This window comes from Blastomyces gilchristii (assembly GCF_000003855.2).
Source record: "Blastomyces gilchristii SLH14081 genomic scaffold supercont1.9, whole genome shotgun sequence".
Lineage (NCBI taxonomy): Eukaryota > Fungi > Ascomycota > Eurotiomycetes > Onygenales > Ajellomycetaceae > Blastomyces > Blastomyces gilchristii.
This window is the reverse complement of record NW_003101674.1, coordinates 824,270-848,524: the sequence shown is the minus strand read 5'-3', so window position 1 is coordinate 848,524 and position 24,255 is coordinate 824,270. Positions and strand designations below refer to the sequence as shown.

The 24,255-nt window shown below is 45.1% G+C and overlaps 6 protein-coding genes across 9 annotated transcripts; 4 read left to right on the top strand and 2 right to left on the bottom strand.

Annotated features, from left to right (window-relative positions):
- Positions 1 to 73: 73 nt before the first annotated feature.
- On the top strand, positions 74 to 605 carry BDBG_17144 (uncharacterized protein; the record flags this gene model as incomplete). Its single annotated transcript, XM_031724930.1, has 2 exons — positions 74 to 85; positions 171 to 605. 2 exons carry the CDS (start codon positions 74 to 76, stop codon positions 603 to 605), a joined length of 447 nt encoding a protein of 148 aa, XP_031578586.1.
- Positions 332 to 3,031, bottom strand: BDBG_04572 (the record flags this gene model as incomplete). 2 transcript variants are annotated; one of them, XM_031721732.1, is made up of 5 exons in its annotated part: positions 641 to 1,124; positions 1,202 to 1,883; positions 1,955 to 2,348; positions 2,424 to 2,808; positions 2,892 to 3,022. In XM_031721732.1, the coding sequence occupies 4 exons, from the start codon at positions 3,020 to 3,022 to the stop codon at positions 1,522 to 1,524; spliced, it is 1,272 nt and encodes a 423-aa protein (XP_031578585.1). In that variant the 3' UTR covers positions 641 to 1,124; positions 1,202 to 1,521. The 2 variants fall into 2 exon arrangements, with proteins under 2 accessions (XP_002624708.1, XP_031578585.1); XM_002624662.2 differs by having other exon boundaries at positions 332 to 1,883; positions 2,892 to 3,031.
- On the top strand, positions 2,833 to 6,194 carry BDBG_04571 (splicing factor u2af large subunit). Its single transcript, XM_002624661.2, has 7 exons — positions 2,833 to 3,365; positions 3,436 to 3,461; positions 3,550 to 4,072; positions 4,134 to 4,768; positions 4,818 to 5,079; positions 5,155 to 5,366; positions 5,425 to 6,194. The coding sequence occupies exons 1-7, from the start codon at positions 3,338 to 3,340 to the stop codon at positions 5,449 to 5,451; spliced, it is 1,713 nt and encodes a 570-aa protein (XP_002624707.1). The 5' UTR covers positions 2,833 to 3,337; the 3' UTR covers positions 5,452 to 6,194.
- A 1,987-nt stretch (positions 6,195 to 8,181) lies between these two features.
- BDBG_04570 lies at positions 8,182 to 12,757 on the bottom strand. Of its 3 annotated transcripts, none has more exons than XM_031721731.1 (6): positions 11,793 to 12,313; positions 11,155 to 11,691; positions 10,960 to 11,058; positions 10,736 to 10,890; positions 10,499 to 10,637; positions 8,191 to 10,422 (listed from the first exon to the last, which is right to left on the bottom strand). In XM_031721731.1, the coding sequence occupies exons 2-6, from the start codon at positions 11,231 to 11,233 to the stop codon at positions 9,341 to 9,343; spliced, it is 1,554 nt and encodes a 517-aa protein (XP_031578584.1). In that variant the 5' UTR covers positions 11,234 to 11,691; positions 11,793 to 12,313; the 3' UTR covers positions 8,191 to 9,340. The 3 variants fall into 3 exon arrangements, with proteins under 3 accessions (XP_031578582.1, XP_031578584.1, XP_031578583.1); XM_031721730.1 differs by having other exon boundaries at positions 8,200 to 10,422; positions 11,797 to 12,646; XM_031721729.1 differs by having other exon boundaries at positions 8,182 to 10,422; positions 11,155 to 12,757.
- On the top strand, positions 12,046 to 14,569 carry BDBG_04569 (uncharacterized protein). Its single transcript, XM_002624659.2, has one exon. The coding sequence runs from the start codon at positions 12,948 to 12,950 to the stop codon at positions 13,404 to 13,406; it is 459 nt and encodes a 152-aa protein (XP_002624705.2). The 5' UTR covers positions 12,046 to 12,947; the 3' UTR covers positions 13,407 to 14,569.
- A 6,428-nt stretch (positions 14,570 to 20,997) lies between these two features.
- BDBG_04566 (chromate ion transporter) lies at positions 20,998 to 23,696 on the top strand. The gene is made up of 5 exons (XM_002624656.2): positions 20,998 to 21,526; positions 21,606 to 21,727; positions 21,809 to 21,947; positions 22,013 to 22,442; positions 22,499 to 23,696. Exons 1-5 carry the CDS (start codon positions 21,299 to 21,301, stop codon positions 23,125 to 23,127), a joined length of 1,548 nt encoding a protein of 515 aa, XP_002624702.1. The 5' UTR covers positions 20,998 to 21,298; the 3' UTR covers positions 23,128 to 23,696.
- The last annotated feature ends 559 nt before the right edge of the window (positions 23,697 to 24,255 follow it).

The following is a 24,255-nucleotide window of genomic DNA, read 5'->3' as shown; positions in this document are numbered from 1 at the left end:
CTACGAAAGTGTTATCCCGTTATCTCAGGAACTGTGTTTAACTATTTGGATGCAATAAAGCAGAGCCACCAAAATGAAGAGCAAGGTATGGATATTCCGGTGGAGCAGAAGCCTTTTTCTTTTCTACCTCGCTGCCTGAGAATGGAGAAGACTGCTAACATGAATATCAGCTCCCACAAAACCGGGGAAGCTCTCAGGGGTTCGTTTCAGAACGACAACCTCGTCGGCGACGGCGCCGCCGCAACCAGACGCAAAATTCTTCAACCCATTCGACAGAGACTTCTAACGACCAGCATAGTCCCATCGACAGAACAGACTCTATTTCCGTGCCCGACCATTTACAAATGGTCAATCGCCACCTACCTCCACACGTGTACAGCGTTCTCCTCCAACGCAAAAGAATTGTCACGGAGGAACTCAATCTTCTCAACCAGTATCTCGAAACGCTCCAACCCCCGCATAGCCCAAATCAAATGGACTGGGAACCCATCCCGCCAACACACAAATATTACCCACCGCAGCAGCCGCATCCGCAACAGCAATCGTTCGATGTATCTCTTTTAGGCTTGTCCAGAGCGAATAAGCTAGAACAAACTTCCATATAGGAACAATGTCATGTTATTTTACAGAAGTAGTTCGGGGCTCGTTGCGGATTTGTACAATATTTCTGATTAATTGCACTACACGCTCTCATTTTCCGTTGGTAAACCAAGCATAGTCCCCGACGGGTCCCACTGTCGTGAGTTTTTTACACTCTAATACAAAATTGACTGCCGAAGCTATTCTGCCTAATGTGTCCGATGAGGACACTGAACAATTGAGAGCACACGGTTCATTCACATTTCTTATTTCAGGTGATGAGATGTACTATAGCCTTTCTTTCTCGAACTATATCTATTCTTGCGCCCACTTGTTACTCCATTGCTGCCGTAAATACAGCCCCTATAAAGCAAAAATGACTACCTACTTCATCTTCATTATTGAATAACCTAAAGCCGAATAAAATGGCCAGCATCACTACCTGGTCAGATGATTGAACATCACGGCTAACCTATGACTTCTTGGTGGTTTCATTTTATCCAGCTTCGTCAAACCATGTTCAACTGCAGCGGTCATGAAAAGTGCTTAAAGAGCCAGCAGTGTTAATCTTCCTCTTCAGAGTGCCTAGGCAAGATGCTACATACTATTGGGGATACTCAACTTGTTTAACTGTGGGATAATTCCTAGATGCAACACGCTCTGAAGCGTCTAGGAGGGACTTCTGTCTGTGGCAAAGCTGGATCTGGCAAAACCGTGACATCGTATCTGAGTGGTAGTGGATAGATTTGGGTGTGAATATTTCCACCCGCGTTCTAGTTGAACTTCGTCGTCGAAACGTGATGTGTCGAGGCACAAATACGGAACAGCGGCTGTACTCAGAGCTCACTGAAACTGGGGGGATATTGGGTAGTCTAATATGTCAGGCCAAGTTTTGAGGCTGAAGGATAAATAGGCTATCCTAGTTTCCATTGGCAAGAAGATTCATCGGCCCCGTCGGGTTCGTCGTTTCTTCGTAACAGATTTTAATTCAGTTTCCACCTCTTCAAGCTGTACTTTTGTTTCCTCAAACTCGTGAGATATTTCTCTCTTTACTGAAATATGCGATGTCGTCTCTGTCTTTATGCCGTGCTCCTTTGTGACATTTTTCATATCAACTCCAACCTTGGGTACTAGGCGTTCCGAAAACGTTTTCAAATCTGCCGTGAATAAGACGCTATGGGCCCAGCCAGCCTCTTTCCCCCAGAGGTTGCGAAAATGATTGCCCACAGCATCGTATGTAGCTTTGGTTAAGCTTTTATGCTTTCCTTTACCAAACTTATAATCACGCTGTGCAATTTGCCACACTATATAGAATAACTTATAAGTAAATAAAAAACGGATGTGTGAGGTGGTAAAATGGACATCGGGAGCTTACCGTGAGTATCGACTGGGACGGCCTCTCCCCATCCCAAACCCATAAGGCATGCACAATCTGCGACTTTTGGGCCAACCCCCTGAAGCTCAAGGAGCAATTCATGAGCTTTTCGATAGCCATCTCTACCCCCTTCTGTCATTTCTCCTGCAGGCGCCGGGTTTGCGCCAAACGACGGAGACTCAGGGTTGCGGAGAGAATTTAACCAACCCTCCTCACGATTGGCGACAATGAGCGCAGTTTGGTAGATATACTTTGCCCGATATCCGAATCCAAGCTCGCGGAGACGAGATTCCACATCGCGACCTACCAGTGCATTAGGAGGTGGGAAATCATGATACGGTTTCTTGTCTATGTATCCGATTAGTGGTCCATAGTTCAAGCATAGTTTTTCTACCTAAATGGGCAAAAATGATAGTGTTAGTTAGAAGGGGGATCAATGTATGTACCAACTGCTGAGATAAACACATACCATCTGTGAGATTCGCGCTATATTGTTATTGCTACTGCAGATAAACGAAATAAGCGCCTCCCAAGCATCCTGTCGTAAGATACGGATACCAGTGAACTGGGGAGCTTTCTTCTTGAAATTTTGATCTGCAGTCGACCATTGTTCATACAGGCCCGTAAGATTCAAGTCCAAGTTGAAGTAGTTGTTGATCAATGCTTCTGTATCATCAACCTTCTCACAAGATGCTTCTCTTCTAGATGCCGGTACGGATGATGCGGGAGTCGGTAATGCAGGTGGAGCTGGGGGAAAATATGACCGATAATGGAGATGGGTGGGGTCCTGTCGCAGAGTCACAATGCGACCGTAAAGGGCGCAGCTCCATTCGTTGTCTCCGGACTTCTGCCATCTAAGTTGCTCGTAGAACAGTTTTTGTTAGTCCAGTCCGTACCTTGTTGCTTTTGATAATGGGGATTCGGAGAGGTTTCTCACCGAAATGATTGTCCACAGCGGAGAGTGGTATTGATGCAGAGCTCAGTCAAACTTATTGGCAGCTTTCGCCATTCAGAAAAAGCACCAATTGACATAGCGACGAGGATATCAATAAGCCCAGGGTCATTCATGGTCGTCGCTACGGTGGATTCTACGTCCCTGAGCCGTGTTGCCACCTACAGCACGTGACTTTTGATCTGGCTGGCATAATCGCGCCAAGCCCTTTTCAGCGGTCGACGGCTCTTTCTTCCATGCCTATTTTTCAACTTTTTATATCGGCAGCGCGCTGAGCAACCATCCACTACCAAACCATTGCTAGCCATTGCCTTCTGTTCAGTCTCGGAGCAGTACAAATCAGCGCCAGGTGCCTGATATTTCCAAGCTACATTGTGGGTTCTGCCTTGACTTGGACATCCTTCCACCTGTGCTCGGTCGAATTGAACAAGATGAACGGGGATAGCTACGTAACTAGAGGTAAGAATAGGGGCTTACTTGGAGTGACCTCCTCTGAGCGGTAACATAGCTGACCTGTGACAATTCATAGACTCTGGGCGATCGCGAGACTATTACGTATGTTACCGCGATAACTCCTTTTGTTTAACCTTTGATCCATTACGAACCTGTTCCTGTGCTCTGCTTATACGTTATATTTTGCTAGGGTGGCGCTCGCTCTGATCGAGAGGATAGAAAAGACCGTAGTGATCGCAGTAGCCGTGGCGATCGTAGTGATAGACGGGAGAGAGAAAGAAGAAGATCAAGATCTCCTCAACATGGGTCGAGGTCGGGGCGGCGCGAGCAGGAACCGGACTTGTACTCTTCCAGTCGTGACTATCGCGCAAGAGAGCGGGAGGACAGATATTCAGGTCGAAGGGATGAGAGAGAATGGGATAGAGACCGAAGCGAGAGACGACGTGATCATAGAAGAGACGATGATGAGAGATCTCGACGTGACAGAGACATGCCTGATGACCGGTCGCGAGGAGGTAGAGGTCGAGATCGCGATGCTTTGGGCGGGGGTAGGGAGCGGAAGAGAAGCGCGAGCCCACCGCCAAAGAAGAGAGAACCCACGCCAGATTTGACGGACGTTGTTCCGATTCTTGAGCGGAAACGTCGACTGACGCAGTGGGATATCAAACCGCCTGGTTATGAACATGTAACGGCAGAGCAGGCGAAGCTCTCCGGTGAGTTGAAAATTGTAATGATATCATGCCCATTTGAGCTTTTACCTAACGTTACCTGCAGGCATGTTTCCTCTTCCAGGTGCACCGCGGCAGCAGGCAGTCGACCCCAGCCGGCTGCAAGCTTTCATTCACCCACCTACTACCATTACTGCTCCTGGTTCATCTACTAACACTGTCCTAAAACCCTCAAACTCTCGCCAAGCGAAGCGTCTTTTTGTTCATAATCTCCCGCCATCGGCTACAGAGGAGAGATTGGTGCAGTTCTTCAATCTCCAACTGAATGGTCTTAATGTCATCAAAGGGGTCGATCCATGCTTGTCCGCGCAACTATCCAGAGATAAGACTTTCGCTCTACTTGAGTTCCGAAATGCTGCGGATACTACTGTTGCACTGGCTTTTGATGGTATTACAATGGAGGATAGTGGCGAAATGGATACATCGAACGGAGATGTCGACGGGCCAAGCCAAGGACTCTCAATACGTCGACCTAAGGATTACATACTTCCATCTGCAGTGGAAGAGGAGCCCCAGCAGGAGGGCGTTGTATCTAACGTAGTCCCTGATTCCCCGAACAAGATATGTGTCTCGAATATTCCACCATTTATTGAGGAAGAACCAGTCACTATGCTCCTTGTTTCTTTCGGAGAACTTAAGTCGTTTATCCTTGTAAAAGATAGCGAGACGGGCGAATCTAGGGTAAGCGTAATACTCTCAACTGTTACAATATAATTCTAACTGGTATTAGGGAATTGCGTTTTGCGAGTACCTTGATCCGACGTCGACAGAAATCGCTGTTGAAAATTTGAATGGCATGGAACTCGGGAACAAGAGACTCAAAGTGGTCCGTGCAAGTGTTGGAACCACACAAGCTGCTGGCCTCGACATGGGCGTTAATGCCATGTCCATGTATGCCAAAACAACTTCTCAGGACATTGAAGCTAGTCGTGTTCTTCAGTTGTTGAACATGGTAACGACTGAAGAGCTAATGGACAACGATGATTATGAAGGTATGCAACCCTGTATTTGGATAATTATTCTTATTGTATGACCCCGCTTCGCTTGTTTACTAATGTCCCTTATAGAAATATGCGATGATGTTCGTGATGAGTGCTCAAAATACGGGGAAGTCGTGGAGCTAAAGGTCCCAAGACCAACGGGGAATAACAAACAATCAGCGGGCGTTGGCAAAATATATGTTGAATTTGATAATAGCGAGTCTGCCACGAAAGCGCTAAAGGCGCTTGCGGGGAGGAAATTTCAGGATCGAACCGTTGTGACCACATACTTTTCAGAGGTAAGCCGAGCTCAATCCGGCGAAAAATTTGTGGACAAGATAATCTAACAGAGTACAGGAAAATTTCGAAGTCAATGCATGGTAATCGACGTAGCAGGGGAAATTGAGAATTCTTGGACTTGTCTTCATTTCCATCGCAACTCCAGCAAACCCGCAACTTCGTTTAGGAACTAGCTTTCCTTACCACATATTTTCTCGGACGGCGTCCTTCTTTCCCATTTCCTCTTTAACTTATTTTGTTCCCTTCGCACCCATCTCGGCGCAAGTTCCTTCGTCAAATACAAACAGCAGCTGGCTGGAACACTTGGCATGCGCAATTTCACTGTAACATAACTCAATATTGTAAGATCCTTTTTCCCAAAATCTCTTTATAATTCTTCTGTCATTTGTGAAGTATCATGGGCTGGGTGGATAATCAAGGCGAAATAATTATGATATGGTCTCTCATTTATATCTTTATATGTTCTTTATTTTACACTGTACTTTTTAAAGGCCAATTTTGACCACTCAATTTAACTCAAGAGTACATGATAATATGCGACTCTCGCCAGAGCGACATACATAAAAAAAGGGGCGAAACACTCTCGGCTTTCCTCTTGCAAAAGCCACCATGAAGTGGATATTATAGGAGTGATATTCATTGACACTATTCAACAAGAGAATGTACCCAGGTGGATTCTCTATTATCAGAGAATAAACTAGCACTAGCATATGCAGCAGACTGCTCATCTGAGATAGTATACACTCATTACATTGAATTTCTCTTCATGCACAAACAGGTAAGATTAAGTATTAATCTAGCTATTCTATTCTAAAATATAACTGAAAATATATATAAATGTAAGAAACTATACTTCTCACAGGTTTTCTTATCTCTATTCTTATCACTCACAGATCTTGACTACATATTCTATATAGACTGCAGTTGCTATTATCTTTTTATAACTCAGCTTGAATACTTTTAACTATTCTTTAACACTCACTAACTTTATTAATTAAGACTGTATTCAGTTACTTATACAAGCTTGTAAAATCTGCTCATAATAAGTGAATATTAGTTCACTGTCAATATTATATTTAAGTAAGAAATATAATCTGTCTCACTACTATACACTCTTATATGAGATAAAATTATACTAGTAAAATAATCTAAATACTGAGCTTACACAATTTTATACATCTCTTATTTTATCTATTTCAGTTATAACTCTTTATTATTCAGTATAATTATACTGTTGAAATTTAATCACATGTACTCAAGAATGACAGGTCAAACACAAGATTTTTTTCATGCAGATAATTTAAATATAGTAGGTAAAATTGTGTAAGTGAGTCTTTTATAAAGAGCTTACACAAGATTAAATAAGCAACTGAACACACTCTAAGTGACAAGAATAGAGATAAAAGATTCACAAGAAGCAGAGTTTCTTACATATAATCTAGAGCTAGCTCTCTGTGAGAATAATGAAGAATCAATCATCTCACAGCAGCAGCTCTTCACAAGATCAATTATCAAAGCTCTACAAACTTTAGAATGATAGCAAAGAATACTCTCACTCTAGTATTCTTGAGTTAGTCATTTTTCACTGGCCAGAAAAATGATATAAGAAATTCAAGAAGCCATAGACTCTTTGTGTGTGAATGACTAGTTGTATATGACAGCAGCTGAAACTTCTTCATCAAGTGTAACACTGTTGTCTCAGACAAGAGAGAATCACTGCATACATCATGACTGATAATAGAGAGCAAGATCATCTCATGAAAAAGTGCATGCACAATGAGAGGTATGTGTGATAGTGTGTTGTAGCAGTAAAAACTATACCTAAACAACGCGAGCTTGTCCACGACGAGGGAGGGCCTGTTGGGTATTTCTCTTCTTCTCCATCCAACCGTTTGTATTAAATGAGAGGGAAGGGGGCGAAGGGATGTAATCTTCAATGTAACTCCTCTCATTCTGAGGAATTTGAAAAAAAGTTAGGACGACAATAGGTTACCATCATTAGACGAGCAGTTGACGTTTCGGAAGGAAACTTGATGCCATTGTAGCCAAGAGCTGATTGTAAAGGTCATGTCGGCATAAATAATAAGAAGCAATTTTTGCCACATACTTGAAAATGACAGTTTCTTTTCCAAAAATGACTCTGATCAAATTTTTATTAAAGTGAAGGCTAATAATAATGATCATCAATGGGGTCTATAGGTAAAATAAGGTTTTTTACAGGAGATAGGCACCAGAACCAGAACGTTGGAACTATATATATATATAAGGGCCTGTTCGGTGATTTTTTCCGTACAGTGCCAGGGCCGTACAGAAAGTGGATATTTAACTTCTGACAGTGTAAACCTTCATTATTTCCACCTTTCCTTATATGAATAGTAGTCTGCTTGGTGTTTTGGCATTACTTTTTCCCTTATGAGTGATTTTTTATGATGTATGTAGCAGTTTGAAAATCCTGTTATATTACTACCTTTACACACCAAATATCAGTGAAAAATGGATATTATATTAATAAGTCTCAAATTGATCACTTCTGCAGCAGCAAGTCTTATTTACTGCTGTCTATGACATAGATACTGTCATATTGTCTCCCAGGTTGCATTATCACGGTTGCTCATCATGGTTGTTGATTTTTGATGATAGTTGCAGGTCTCTGGATGCTGTACAGCCACGCTGGAACATATCAGCATATATCACAACTTGTTCCAGTGTATACAGTACAGATTTAACTTGAATAGATTTAGATCTATCACTTTTTCAGCTAAATACACTGTTGAACTCTATAATATGAATCTGACTGCCAGCTTGACATGCTTGGCGAGTTGTACAGAGTTATATACAGAATCTACCGAACAGAAGGCCTTATCCGGCCAGGTTAGCATGTATAACCCCGGCCAGAGCCGTCCAGGGCTGTACAAGCTGGCACTGTACGGACTTATACGGCCCTGGACGGGGTCACCGAACAGGCCCTTATTTTAACTAATTTATTTTCTAAAAATTAATTAGATAGTAGAAATTACTAATGACGAGTAGTTTGTTGGTAATTTCTTGTCCCTGACAGATTTTCGAACGCGTTATACAGGAGTGAGTAATTAGCTGACCCCTTGCCTGGCTCTCTTTGTCGTTTCGTCACAGCGGCAGCAGGTCAAATGCCAGGGAAAACGGGAAACAAAAATGAAAATGAAATAAAATCCAACGCCCATTCCCATCCAAAAATAGTCAATAATCAAAAAGACAGAACAAGGAAATCACATAAATAGGGGGACCAAAAACACTGTTTCCATGCCGCCATACGCCATGCTTATACAGCCCCAGAAAAGAAACATTAGACCAACAAATCAAGATAAACAAAAAAAGGCATTTGTCAACAGATTAGGGCACCTCTGATTACCCTTGGGTAAGTAGCCCATTTCCAAAAACTTTCGCAGGTGCTTTTTCGTTGTTTCCCACCTTTGGCCCCTTCTTGTCTCTTTGATCGCCATAAAAGGCTCTGCATGTAAGGGTGGCCAATACGTACATGTACAGTACAAAATCGAAAGTGATGAGCGAGAAATATAATAGAGCAAACGAGACTTTGAAGAAGGGATAGCCCTAAAGGAAGTCAACACACTGGGGAAGGGCGATAAGGACAGCACACTGAAATTTAAACAATGATTGAACGTGGACAAGACGTATTAGGCTCTGAGGGTGTATCAAGTTGAGGTGGGTGTAAGGAAACTAAGTTAAAGCTGATAGACGTTGGACATGAATCCTGTTCTTAATGCGTACACATGAATTCGCGCACACACAGAGGAAAATTAAGGCGCAAGGGGAGGAGAGAGAGCACGGCCAGGTATCAATAGGCAGGGGCAAATCCACATGCCAAGTAAATAAAGGGGTTATAAATAAGTTTGTACACGAATAGTGGTTGGTGAGAGTAGAGCTTCTTGCCTTGTCCTTCTGCTTTAGTTCCCAAAATAGAATTGTGAGGAGGACATCAATGGTTGCTATCTCCATACCAGTATGAGCCCTGCGGGTTTCCCTGAGCAAATGATGTCTGTGGATTCCAATCGCGACTGCCCGTGTAGCGACCGTGGTTATTGTGGTTTTGTGAAGCGCTCGGGGGTCGAGGCGTCGAAAAACTCAGTGCGGGACTGGTATATCTCACTTCGGGAGCATAGACTTCTGATTCCCCTTTTCCTGTGGAGAATCGAACAGTAGACATCGAAAGAACCGAGGGACTTGAAGAAAGTAGAGGTTCAGGGGTCTTAACCGCCTCCTTCCGGGGCGGGTTGATCATCTCATAATCGCGCGTAGAAGCCCCGCCCCGAGCATCTACGGAGACGAATTCTCCGCTGCGCATCAGTTTTCGTTTGACAAGGTCTATCCAGCCGAGAATCATGGAATACCGACCGAGGAAAAAAATGGTCCATATCCCACTAAGAGACAATAAGACTAGGACGGCGAAGATGGATGCTTCATTGGGTCCCAGACTTGAGGCCAAGTGTGCGCATTTATTCTTATCTCCTTTGGACAATACCAGGCAAAAAATCCAGGGTTCAGATTTCTTCGCTAGTTCTGGTGTCCTTCGAGCACTATTATCCAAGGATAAGAATATGATTGTGAAAAAAATGACATTTGCGATAATTGTAAGGACCACTGCAATGCCTCTCCATTGCAATTGAATGACCCTCCTCACACGACGGTAGGCTTGGCGAGCTGATACAGTCCGGACGCTTCCGGGGTGGGACGGTCGTACTGAACTATTATCAGTAGTCGGGTTGTTGTCCAGGAGTGATTTGATGTAGACGTGTATGCAATATGCTAATGTCACGAATTGGATCACCAACGCGGCGGCGGCTAAACCCATCAATGGGCCCCAGAAATCCGCCAGGCTGTTGTCATGATTAATGTGGCATATGCTGCCGAATCGATAGGATACCCCCGTGATGGCTAAGCCAAGGGCCAGGCCGACCGCTGGTAATATCCAACCTACTGTCAGCGTTGTGAAAAAAAAATGATTTCCGGGCACCACATCCCAGCAGATCTGTAGGTGCAGTGATAGAGCGCGACAGAAGCCTTCGTAATCAGATTAGCATCGAAGACGGAGTATTTTTAGGTACATAGAGGTTGAAAAAAATTTCTGAGGGCATACTCCACACAATGACGGCCCAGCCACCAAATATTATAAAGGAGCCTGAGAACGCGCACGCTAAATCCGACTTCATATCGTTGGGGGTTATCGCGTTAAAACATTCGTCTGGTTTGGCGATCAAAGGGACAATAAACGAGAGCTATTCAATGAGATGTCAGCAGGATTCTCGACTTGGCCCAGACCCAAAGATGCTGCGTCAACCAGGCTGCTTTGATGGGAGGAGGAATGGGGTATTACCTCCATAAATACAATCCCAACCGTCAGACACACACTTAAATAGTGACGATGCGTCCATTTCACTGGTAATGCTGCAAAGCTAATCAACAGCAGGCAGTTCAAGGTGAAGATTGCCACGGCAATCCAATTTGCAACTCCGGTTTTATTTATGAAGTCTTTTGCGGCATGTTAGTCTGAATCGATTGTGATTTGGAATCAGCCGCTGATAGGAGGGATATAATTACTGTTAGGGTATCTCCAGGCTGCATGAGGGCATGGAAGGCAGCAGGACGTATTTCCATTCGCTCCGAGTGGGATTTGCTCGCACCATCTACCAGTAACAACTGCGATGTTTTAGCTTTCGCACAAGCAGCACGGAATGTATAGAACGCATCATTATCATTGGGGATACGAATAGGAAAGTGAGGAATTTGACATACATCCGCCAATAGACGGGAAGAGGTCTTCCTGCATGAACGGGGCCGGGCAAAGGCCATGTGTACTCGAAGTGTCGGTCATATCTGTCGTTGTCCGCGCGTTGATGGTGGTGATGGTGGTTCCTTTTCGTTTAAAACTGCCCTGAGGACCTAAACAATCTCATATCCTCCTTGAACGCATCGGAAGCGGCCACCGGTAGTATGCGATAGGTATACGGCGGGATTATCCCCAATCGTCATAGCCCGGAGGCTATACGAATTCTGGAGGCTCAAGACGATGAAGGAGGGGCAGGCGAAAGGAATCAATGGCTCCGAGGTATAAAGTTCCCGCGCATCTGCAATGATTGTTTAAATAGAAGAAAAAAAGGAAAATGATATGGAGAATCTACTTCATATAGAAAATAATGAAGTACAAAATATGCAGTGCTAAACGAAAGGAAGGAGAGCCATCAAGGTTCCAAAAATCAAATCCAAGGGGGACCATGCCAATATAATAAGGAAGAAACTCCGGAGGAGTCCCAGGAGAGGGTCGAAGCCCAACTGATAGCCATGGTTAGCCAAAACTAATATCAGTGGAATATAATTTACCCTCTTTTTTTTTTTTTGGCACCAAGGTCGTGTATCCGCTAATGAAGACGTACATACAACGAGGGACCAAGGTACTCTCTCTGGCGCGGCCTCAGCGTACCCATGGCGATACATCGCAAGAAAAAGGGCGGATAAGAAATCGTACTGGAGGATTCGGGAAAGTGGGACAACCCTCTCCAGCCCGCAAGCATGCGATGTAAGAGGGATGAGCGCCATCAGAGGGAACAGTTCCACCAAGAACAGAGCCCCGCCTATCATAGCCCCGGGCAGCCAACCTCCAGCAGAAAGTCCCCCTGCCATGCTTGACATCCTTGCCCCCCCTCCAGGCACAGCAGGCAAATCCAGCTGGCCGCACGGTCGACGGCATTTCTGCATGCCTTACTCCGTATTTGTTGACGAGATGGCGTCCCGAGGTGCCCTGAGGCCCCTTGATGGAGGAACGGATAGGCTGATTCGAGCCCGTTGACTGGATCCAAGAAAAGCTGCGCCAAGCCGTAAGCCCCAAGGGGCTGGTGTTGTCATGCTATGTTCCTGGCACCTGACTCGTGGAAGGAGGGCAGAGGCGCTGGTTTGAATGCATTATTCCTCTCTTCTGACAAGAATACTAATTCTTACAGTGTGTGAGCGAGGTCAGAAAATAATAATTATTACTATTGGATATTACGGAGAAGTGGCGAGAATAAAGGTGTACACTGCTCTAAGGTGCGGCATTGACGAGCCAAGCAGCGGGCACTGATTGTTGAATGCTGATGGTTGCTCTTGGCCCACGAAGGCAAAACCACCAGGGTTCGCGTGAGAAAGGATTCTGGACGGCCAAAAGAAGAGGCGAGGGTTTACTGTGTAGCTGAAAGCAGGCTCCGAGTGAATCCGTCCCGGTATATTTTAGTGTCGTGATGCCGGAGAAGAGGACTCTGACGCCCTACGCTGTGGATAGTTCCCAGGAGAAACATCCTTAGGCGACGAGGCCTTGTCGTACACACGGTCTAGGGCAGTCAGCAGCTTACTGGGAACCCACAGCCACAGGGCCAGTGGGAGCAAGAACATTATTGAGTCGAGACTGTTTACTGAACAGGTGGAGTGGAGCAGTATGTCATCTCGGCTCCATTTTTGCATTTTGCCTAGACTGGTAGTAGTCTGACTATTCAAACTACCATCGTCTGCCTCTTTTTCTCGGGTGGGCAGCCAGGGGAAGAGAGGGGACAACGCTCATGATGTCTGATGTCTGCAGCGAATCTTTGGGAGGTCAAGACTCCAAAGCTGAAACCAAAAGGTGGTGGGGTCACCATAGCCGATCAGCGTGCTATTGTAGCCCTAAAGAATATAAAGAGCGGAGCAGTGCTTCTGGTAAGGCTGGCCGTGGGCAACGCTGGACAGATGCCATCATGCCAGACAACATCAATCTTCGCGGTCCATCCATATATCGCAAGATACTACACGGCAGTCCTTCTTGTGGTCAGGCGTTGCACAAATTCCACAGGTTGAAATGGACTTTCTACAGATTTACTCTCTCCATACGAGTCAGGAAGGGGGAAATTTCTCTCACCTTGAAGCGGAAGCGGATATTGTTGATAATCCCCTGCTCGCTCCTCTTCAGCCCCGGCAAGAAGGCTGAACTCCGTGCGATCTTATTATTATTTGCGGCTATGGAAGGAACTACGCTTATGTGATGCATAATCTTAGCGCTGCTAGCGTCTTCGAGATGTGCCGTCGTTGCATCAATGCGTTCCCCAACGATACCGCCTCGTTCTGCCTAACTAAGCAATTCGTTTGCGTAGTCATTCCTCCTAACAGTGCATTGAAAATGATCAGAGTATTATTGACTGGGGATTGTTACTACAGCATAATCCCTTTTTTTTATTATTGCCCACCAATCTCAATTACTCAATTCGCAGATAACCTGCTCTCGTCCGGGCCTTCCCCCTCTCGCGAATCGGCGCAGATCCCAAATCTTTGAATAAACTCCCCACTTGATTCCTGACATGTGGATGAGTTCGATTCTCCCCGAGAATTCGTTTGGAACATGCTCACCCCAGGAGAAAAGGTTTATGTAGCCCTTCCTCGAGTGGGGAAGCGCCGCCACACGGCGAACGAAGCAATTGACGGGGAAGTGTATCCCCGGAAATAACCATATGTCATGTCAAGCGTGTACAAGATCTGGCCTTAGAGTACGGATTTATCCTCTCAACGGTTTACGGAAATAAATAGTTAGTTATCCCGTTAGCTCAAGGAAACGAGAACGAAAATATCCTCTTTGTGGTTCTCTGGAACTCTAGGGCGGTTTAAAATCTGGTATAGAGCAGAAAAGAATAAACGCGGTTATAGATTTCGGACTGGTTAGCCTTGCGGAAAGGAAAAAGAAAAGAAAAGAGAAAGAAAAAGAAAAACCACCCCATCCTTCGAATTAAAGCGTTAGAAAATTCACATGCGTCCAGACTCCACATACAGGTCCATGCCAAAATTGGCTTTACCCCGGACACCAATTCTGCATGAACTGAACATACTATAAATCCCTATCGATGAGGTACATCCCGATAGAGATCCCTTTTATGGGGATAATAATATCGAGGAATTTCTCGTTCCCCATGGGGACGGACGGACTCTGGGGTAGGCAGATTGATGGTTAGTACTACGTATCCCTTGTGATAGTTGGGCGGCATATGGAGATATTCAGTTCGCAGCCATATTTTATCTCGTGATTCTCTATGGCTGGGTACGTACGCAGCAGCGTAAATCGCTCGGGCTTGGAGACGCCGAGGAAAGTTCGTGAGGGACAGCACGATCAGAGAGGGAAGTCTTCGCTATCGATCCGATTCAGGATATGGAAAACAATGATATCCATGAAAATATGTCAATGCGCAGTGTTTAACGTGAGAAATGATAGCTCACTTCCCTGCTGGATGATCTTCTTTTCCCCTCACTTCATCTGCCGGTTCTCTCCCTCGCTGGGTATCCGCGGTCAAAAAAGAAAAAAAAATACGGATAGAGGTATAAGTAGCTTGTAGTTGTTCACATGTGAAACCCATTACAAGCACCTATATGTTTGGCCTCGGAGACTAAAATAGGCTGTAAAGAAAAACTGTAGGTGCCATTGAGTTATTTAGTGTTGAACAAGGACCATTGCTGAACCCAAAGGGAAAGTAGGGTAGAGTAGGGTAGAAGCAAAACTCCAGCTTTGATAAAGACTTTCCATGAGCCGCATAAAGAATTAAAGTTACATAAATAAACAACTGAGAGTTTGGTAACTTTGTGTAAGCTTAATTACTTTAATAAATTGACGTAGAAGCCCCTGCGCTAAAAAAAAAAAAAAACAATTTGTTACCTGCATCATGATTCGTGAATAATCAATTCCACGTGTTGAACCCTCCTGATCAAACTTAAGACACTTGCTGACATCCAAGGTTTTCTTTCTCCCCTCTCCCGACTTACCCTGTGTCGCGTGTTTCAGAGCTGCATTCCTACCCTCTCTCTCGGGGTCCGATGTGGGAAAATTGTCAGGAAGAAAGATATATCTAGCATTTAAACCAGAAAAATGTGTCGGAAACTTCTATAGTTGCTTTTCCGCGAACCTCCACGCGTTACACATCAAGTCATGGCCTTCAGCGAAGCAGAAAATATGCCTCTCTCCATGGTCTGGATGATGGCCAATGGACTGCACCAATTGCGAAGACCTTGGGAAAGCTTGTTGCTGACTTTCTCTTTGATTCTCAACTAGTTATCCCTGTTAGGATAAAAATTGCGCACCGTGAGAAATGGAATTTTTTTTTTGTCTCCAAGTGATGCCGTTACAGTTCCTTCCGATGAGAGGAGTCGGCATCAAGTTCGTCCAAGCGAGGGCGACGATGGAGTAAGGGAGTAAACTTATCTCCGCCGTAACATGAGCGGAGCCTCCACAAGTGCGGTTTGATAATGCTTGATAATTATTATTATGTAACGTCTTCTTTGAGCTCACTCATATTCCGTTATTTTACACAGAGTACTGAGTAGTAAATTCGGTAATTATTTTATACATGGTTTATGCGCAGCTGGCAGGGAGGAGAACTTCTATGGGTTGAAAACTTTTACTGCGACTTTAAACCCAACCATATTTGCTGCAGAAGAAAAACCGAGAATGCGCAGCGATGACTCGAGCCTTCTTCAGCCTCCGGGCCAAGAGGGGAGGGGTGGGTTGGTTTCAGTTAGATAGCCAGAGCAACGACAAGCAGAACTCTTTGCCTTGGGTGCAGTCGCAGTAGCAATGTAGCAGGCCTAGATGCCATTCACCATTGTCTAATTTCGCCTAGAATATAGAACGATAGCTCCAATGCAAATACAACGCTGCGCAGGTAATAATGGCCAGGGACAAGGTGTCTGCAGGATACGGGAAGGAAATAAAGTTATCAGGAAGAATTTTACCAAGTTCACGCATGAATACGAAACAAATGTCTGTTAAGGTCCGGCATGAATCCTTTTCTCGGCTGAAAGAAGAAAAAAACGAAAAAGAAAAAAAAGAAAAAAAGAAAAGAGAGAAAGCTCCTAGCCTAACTAGTTACTGAGGAAAAACGAACGCCATCGCACAACAGTGGTGGGGCTTGATTGACTGGCGATGATTTGCTTCGTGATCACCAGCTAGGATAGTCTCAACCCCCGGCAATCAGGCGCGAGGCAGAATTATCATCCCATTCGCCGCAAATCTTTGCCCGGATGGCCACTACCACAGGCCCCGGCGGCGGATAGAGAGCAGCATGATTCTTGATGCCGTGCCGCGGCGAAATCAGGAGGCAATAGCATCATGTATCCCGGGCTGGTCTGCCATTTACATAGTTATAGGTAGGCATCTGATAATAGAAGGGTTTGCCTCCAAGCTCCTGACGATGATTGAATCAGCAGTTGTTTTAACGTTGCGGCACGTACAGCAGGGTTTCTCCAACTCTTCATGGCTGGGCCAAAGTTGCATCGTATCTTTAGCAGCAGAGGGAGATTTAAATTGACAAAACCTGGGCCTGCAACTTTTTCCTTCAATCAGGAGCCACATTCCTTCTTCAGCCAACTGAATTTTGTCAAGTGGCGAAGATCGCGGGCGTCTAAAAGAGGGGCATTTGCAAGCTAGTTTCCTCGCCGGCGATGTCATAGGCGGCTTGTCTGCCAAACCAGCACCCAATCAGCAACCGCCTTTCAGCACCTCCGTTGACGAAGTTCTGAATTGGCCCATCGAGCTCTCCGCTGCACTGACACAAGGCTGAGCCTGCGCGAGAAACGCGAGGAGTCTGAAAACCAGTGAAAATGGATTTCACGCGTGCTTGTTGCTGCGTGCGCTGATTTTCATCAGTAGCTTTGGCCTATGAACGGGTAATTCTCCGCTATCAACATCTACTAGTATTGTCGACGCCAATGGTTCTGCTGCCGTTGTGTGGCTGCGGGCATACATCTGGACTTGCGGGGCTCACACTAGAGCCACATATATTCATCAACAGGGGAAAGGCTCTTGACTGAACACTGGACAGAGCTTGCAGACTCATTCGTCTCACAGATATTCTGAGGAGCCACTACATCTGGTTTTCCATATCTTTGCCGCCTGCTATGCCTTTGTGGTCGTTTGCCATCGCATGTTTGCGATTGGAGGCCATAGAAAGCTAAAAAGAAGTCAACTCTTCCTCAACAGTCCTATACAGAGCGACGTCATTCGATTAAGCCAAATCGGTTTTCGTGATATTAATTAAGCCTGATTATTTGCATATCCATACATCATCTCGTATGATTCCCACCGCAGTTGTCTACTTGATCATTGCCAACCGGTGATCTCCAATTCGAGCATGCTGAAATCAAATTTCCCCGCAATATGGGATCCCCCTTTTTATCACTATTCGTCTCGTATTGCTCTGTCAGGAAGCTCTTAGACATATTTCATTTGCCAGTTCTCCAGCCTCCAGCGGCGACGACGGTGCTCCAGAAATGTCAATCCCCAGCCAGGATCTACATTTAATTATCCCTTCAGACAAAAGCTGTCACAGCAACCGGCCAGAGCTATTGATTCCATCAATTTTGGTCACCTCATAAAAAGGTCAAGAGCTTTTTCGAATAGCTCAATGGACTATCAAAACACCGTATGAGTGTCCGTGAGTAAAACGTTGGGATCTGAAGATCTAACCTTGCAACTAGGAGTGCTACAAAGCAAAGTTCATTCAATTTTGCTCAAGGAAGATCTCCCAGTTGAGATGAAGTTGGGTACGACATACGTGGACAGACAGGACATATGTAAGCAAACACCAGCGCAGAGCACTTCTGCATACACGACCAGCAGGGAGAAGAGGTCATGAGATCTCGAAGGCGATATTTTGGGGGCTTTATTTTCCAAACTTGGCTTTTGAACGATTTGGGAGGTAAAAGCAACCCCCCTAGGATGCATCAAGCGAGTGATACATGACTTTTTGGAGCTAGCACCTTTTTACAAAAACGTGGTTTACCTCCAAAGTAGCTCCCCCTTTTGGAAGAGCATACGATCAAAAGTAACCCGAAGCGAGGTAGCGCAAAGAGGAACGAGGAAGGGTTGTTGTGCAGCCTTTTCCTTCCTGGCTGACATTATACTCAATTTACATACCAAGACTCTGCGTATATACACTCTACCCCTGATCACCCTGTGGTGCACTGTACACGAGACACTGCAGCTTCTTATGCTACCCCTCACTTGCTGCTGGGCGACTTGATGATAGTGATGATTACGATAGATCCATCCCATGTGGATGACGGGAGGATGGACAAGGAGCGATGCCCAACTCTTATGGCAAGTCGACTTGCAGCATCTGTTATTCTTTTCTTGCCGGTAGTGGTGTATTTTAGTTGGTTGTACGTCAGATGCACGTACTGATACGTATAGACATGTCCATCTATGTATATGCATGTACCTACAAAGGGTAGGCGGCCAAATAGGGGTTTACTTTCAAACCCATGAACTCTTCGTAGCTTGTCTCCCTAGCTTTTTCTGGCTGCTGTAGATGTCATAAGGCATGGGCGCACCGCATGGCAGCGTGGGGTTCTCCCAAGGGGTTTGGGTATTATATTAGCCTGATGGACTGGTGGTGCGTTTCCAAGAATGGGGAATTATCAATTGTGGACGATGATGATGGTTGGGCATTGTCGAGGAGCTCCTGACTAAGATTTTTTTCAGCAGAAACCACTGATGATCACCACACTAGCGACAGAGCAAGGAACTTGCATCAATAGTCAGGCTCTTTGGCTTTGAAAAATTTACTTTCCCGTTTGGATGGAGAGCTGAGGTATAGCTAAAGAAATGTCAACGTAGCGCGCATATTTTAGGGGGTAGTCAATCTCTTGCACTATCGGCTGGGCTCCCAAAAACGATGTCAACATTGAGAAGCTCAGGAATTAGATAGGACAATGATCCTGCAAACATCACCCTATCATCGCCTTTATTGAGTATGGTTACCCAATACGCATCTCAGAGTATGTGGCCTCCCCAGACCGGCCTGTAGCCACATAGACATAATCAGGCTTCTGCCCCAAGGGGACTCATATCGCAAAAGTCATGCCGAGTTTAGTCGGCATGGTCCGTGCTACACTTCCGACAACCTTCGGCATGGTATTGACGTTCGGGAAGCTGCGGGTATCCTGTTTCGTAAATCTAACGAACCTAGGGACATTAAAATGGAAGTTAACTCGCCGTGAAACATCATGTATTTGCGAAGAGCAGTGGCTGGTAGATAAGGGTTAGGGGAGCAAGGGAATTTAGCGCACTCAACAGAAAGGAAAAGAAATGAAAAAGAAACTTGCGGACTCATAGGCAAGGATATTGAGGTAGGGGAGATGGGAAGGGCGAGAAATAAGAGAATACGAAAGAAGGAAGAGAATTTGTTGTGCCTTAAGGTTGCACGCTCAAGAGAGTTAAGTGTAACTAAACAGCGAATCCTAAAGAGCTGGGAAAGTTATCTTGATTGGTAGCTATGCTATCCAATGCGTGGAAACATGAAGAAACCGACAGGAAAATGACAAGTTAACAGAGGGAGTTCATGCAAAGTAGCTGCAACCAATCTGGCCTCCTATTAACCGCAGATGACCCATTTTATTTGCAGTTCATCACGAGATTGAATCCAAGGGAGTCTGTGCTATGTATGCCTGCGTCGTGCCACGCTGGTACGGGCGCCGTGAGAGGTGGCTATGCATTTGAGTTCTACCACGAACAATGCCATTGTATGGAACAGGGTAAAAAAGCTCACGTCATCTGCAATATGGGACAAGTTTGTCATAGGATTCAGAAGAAGGGTAGATATGGAGGTAGCTAATAGTATTTCAGAACGATATTAAATGCCGGAGAAATAATCCTGGGAAAAAGTCTGCGCGGAACTTATTTACATGTATTTGGAAAGAAGTAAGGAGGTAGCACAGAAAAAGCTAGCCTGTATATGAACAGAGCCTCCCATCCAAATTGGAACATGTTTCACACGTTCAAACATTACATACAAGCTCTTTCCACGTATCCGTAGGTCTTTGTAAAACAGTAAAAAGGAGCAAACCAACCCTCTTAGATGAGGAAGTTCATCGAAGATGTAGAGACATCAGTGGTTGAGTAAATATATCAATTAGGATGATAGGGATGATAGACAGCATTGGACTCTCATCAGAGTGCATGTCTTGGGTCTTGGTGGGTTATGAAGTCCACAGCCCGCTTCCCAAATGGGGTCAAGGCACCTAGATAAATCTGAATCGCATTTCAATGTTAGCTTCTTGTCTAAATCAAGCACACACGTACGATGTGCTGGTAGCTGCTTAAAGAGAATCGACAATGCAAAAGTGGGATGCATATCAGAAGTCCAGTTAGATCATCGGGGTGAGACCAGAGGTCCCACCCCTGACATAAGAGGTACCAGAAAATAATTGTATTGGTGTATATCATCATTGGCAAGAAGGAATGGAATCGGCAGCTGGGTAAGATGAGGCACGTACCAATTCAAGCATTCAACCGTTCAAGCAAAAGTGTTAGCTGTTCGAGCTTCTGCTTTTTAAAGAGTGATGTTAGTGCATCAACAAATTAGCACTCAGCCAGAGCTGATGGTATTCTTCAATTGAAAAATAATAGCTTTGTTTTTGAAGTTTCTGAGTTGTGCGGAAAGAGAAAAAGAAGTCGTGATAAAAAAACTAAATTTAACCTGGTTGAAGCTGCTTATTAATAATACACTAGACTGCTTTTGTAAATTACATCACGTGAGATGAATACCAAGAACCAATGATTCGTAGCCAAGATATCGCCCGCCGACTAATCACATTGCAAGAACGGAACGGCGAGCACGTTGTTGCTTGCTGTAATGGCGTGGTTGTCGGCAGAGAGCGGCGGGGAGCCTTCAAGAAGAATAATAGGGACGATCAAATCCTCCAGACCTCGCCTTGGAAATCCCTACTTATGCTGCTAATTTGGCTCAAGCGACAATCGCCATTGGCGATGCCGAATCGGATTTTTCATATCTGCCTAGAAATCCTCTGTTTGAAAATATAAGAAGAGCTACACCCCGTGCTTCGGACAGAGCAGGCTACAGTTTATTCCATTGTCTCGTAACCGATCCTGATCGCAGCAATGCCGTTGGACGCTCTTTTCAGAGGCTGGCGCTTGCATCCGCATAGCACTCGCGCCCCTTACGAGGCAAATAATGAGAAACTCATGGATCGCTTTCTGGATGTGATTCACCGCAATTGGCACCTGGGGTTTACCTCATTTGGTGGACCCCCAGTGCATTTCAGAATTTTCTACCAGAAATTTGTTGAAGGCCGAGGAGAGAAAACGCCCTGGATCGACGAGCAAACGGTAAGGAGGATAATATATTCCGAAGCTTTTTTTATTAACAAAACTCCATGAAACTGACAATTTTTAACAATCCTTTTAGTATCAAGAACTATTTGCTGTATGTCAGGCGTTACCAGGCCCTGGCAGCACAAAGATGTTATTCTGCATCTCTTTAATCCATGCTGGCTTTCTACCAGCTCTTCTTGTCTTCTTGATTTGGAGGTTGGTATTAGGATCCCTCTGGAATGATATGTATTTGCTGCTTTTATATGAGGATTGAACTGATATCGTTAACATGGTTAGCCTCCCTGGTGCAATCGGAATGTATGGGCTTTCCCTTGGAGTCCAACAGATAGATGAGGTGCTTCCTGATATTGTATATGCTTTTCTCTCTGGCCTAAATGCGTCCACTGTTGGGATAATCACCCTCGCGGCTGTACAGGTATACATATATACTGCCTCCCATTGCCTTGTAACTACTGGACATAGCTAATTTAATGATTGCAGCTGGCGGAGAAAGCAATCAAAGATCCGTTAACAAGGATTCTCGTTATCATGGGCGGGTGTGCTGGCCTTTGTTACAATGCACTTTGGTATTTTCCAGTGCTTATTATAATCGGAGGAATATCCACTGTTGCATGGGACCTCGTTGGCCGCCAGAATATCGCCAAAATGAGAAGAAAACTTCGTCGAAACTCAGACCCTCAGCGAGAGGTCGAAGAAAGCAGTGGACAGTCAACCACTTTACGTGAGCTGCCACGTCCTACAGGTGGGGTGCAGAAACGATCTGGTATTGCAAGTAATACCAATTCATCCAATACACCTGTTGGTTTTTACGCTGTAGGTGAGCAGGAAACAAACCGAATTGCGAGTATAGATACACGTTCGCACAAGATTCCTACCAAATGGGGAATTTTAATTATTGTTGGCTTTTTTGGTCAGTGCCTAGCATCACGCTACAATATTAGCACGTCTCACTCACAAAATTATCAGCTACCTTTGTCGCTATCCTTGTTGCACGTGGAGTTGTCAATAAACCCCCACTGGAATTGGATCTATTTGCAAGCATGTACCTTGCGGGAACTATTATCTTTGGAGGTGGCCCCGTTGTCATCCCCCTACTCCGCGAATACGTCGTTGAGCCTGGCTGGGTGTCTCCTCGAGATTTCTTGATCGGCCTCGCCATTATTCAAGCCTTCCCAGGACCAAATTTTAACTTTGCTGTTTACCTGGGTGCTTTAGCCTTGGTGCCTTCCACGAATCCCACTATTCTAGGCGCATTTTTAGGGTTCCTAGGCATCTTCTTTCCTGGTACCACACTGGCAGTGGGCTTCCAGAGCATTTGGAGAAGCATTCGAAGCAGCCCTTTCATTACAAGTCTGTTGCGAGGTATCAATGCTACAGCGGTCGGGTTAGTCTTCACAGCTGTATATCGGCTCTGGGAAATTGGGTATCTGAGCGCCGACTCCATATCGGGACAAAGTTTGGGAAAGGAGCCATTCTGGTTGGTCGTAGCCGCTCTATCCTACGCTGGAAATGCTTGGTTCAAGGTTCCTCCTGCCGTTGCTATTTTTGTAGGTGGTATTTTGGGCTTGTGTTGGTATGGTGCTGTGGGACGATAATAAGATGAACGGCTCCTAGAAGATTTTGACAGAAGTTACGGTGTTTCTGTGTGGGCTACCCAAGTGATGGCGATTTTCATCATTTTTGTAATCTCCCATACACTGTGATTTACAGCATATACACATTTTCCCCTTCCCAGATGTGATTTGCATGTAAGGTCATCTGATGTATGATGTGAATTCAGCAATTTGGCCCAGAAAATCTTGTGCAATCATGATACTCTCTCTCATCTTTGGTTCCAATTTGGGTTGGACGACCTTGGGAATAAACTAATGAAAAGACAGCTTTAGTTTATTTCTTTTTTCACACAAATTATAATTATTTATTTTTATTGCCAAATAAGTCTCCATACCTATGAACAAATAGTTCTGTGAAGATTGTTCTCAATGGATCAGGTTACTCTGCCCCTTTTTCATGGGCTGGTCGCACTTTACAGTAAAGGCAGCAGGAATTGTGACAAGTCAAAGAGTCAAATACCGGTTTATCTAGCTCAAAAAGGAATGAGCTTGGATGAACCTCCAAGTCCCTATATAGCTAAATTGCACCATCATCACAATATCCTTTTCTATCTACCTCCTATAGTCAAGAGGGAATCTGGATTTTCCCAAAATACTCTATGGCACTAGTCCCGGAGAAGCGCTGGAGGCGGGCTGCTTTAACCCAGCTATCACCAGGAGAGTGTCAAGTCGGTTAGTTAAAGCTGCCCCAAGGCGGTTCGGTAAAATTGAACTGTTTCAAAGGGTGTGGAAACCATCGGCTTGTCGGCCTTTCAATTCTTCCTTTGTTGGGTGATACTGTGCTCCACGTGACCATAAGTCATAAGTAAATGCTAGAATCTTCACGAGCCATGAAGGTAAACAAGCACCAAACAGTTGGACGTAGCCAAGGGTGTGGCACATTACCACTTCCTCACCGGACCCGAAACACCCTTGGGATTGTTGTCTCCTGGCTATGTCCAACGATTGATCTCTGAGCTCCTGGAGGATCTTGCGGGCGAAGATCCTAGTTGAGACTCAAGCATAACTAGCTGAATAAGGAAATCGATGACTTGGAGACTGCGAGGAAGGTCCTGCTGTAGGTGGGACGAGAGGAAAGGGCTGGAAGGAAGATATTTCTGGTGGGCTAGC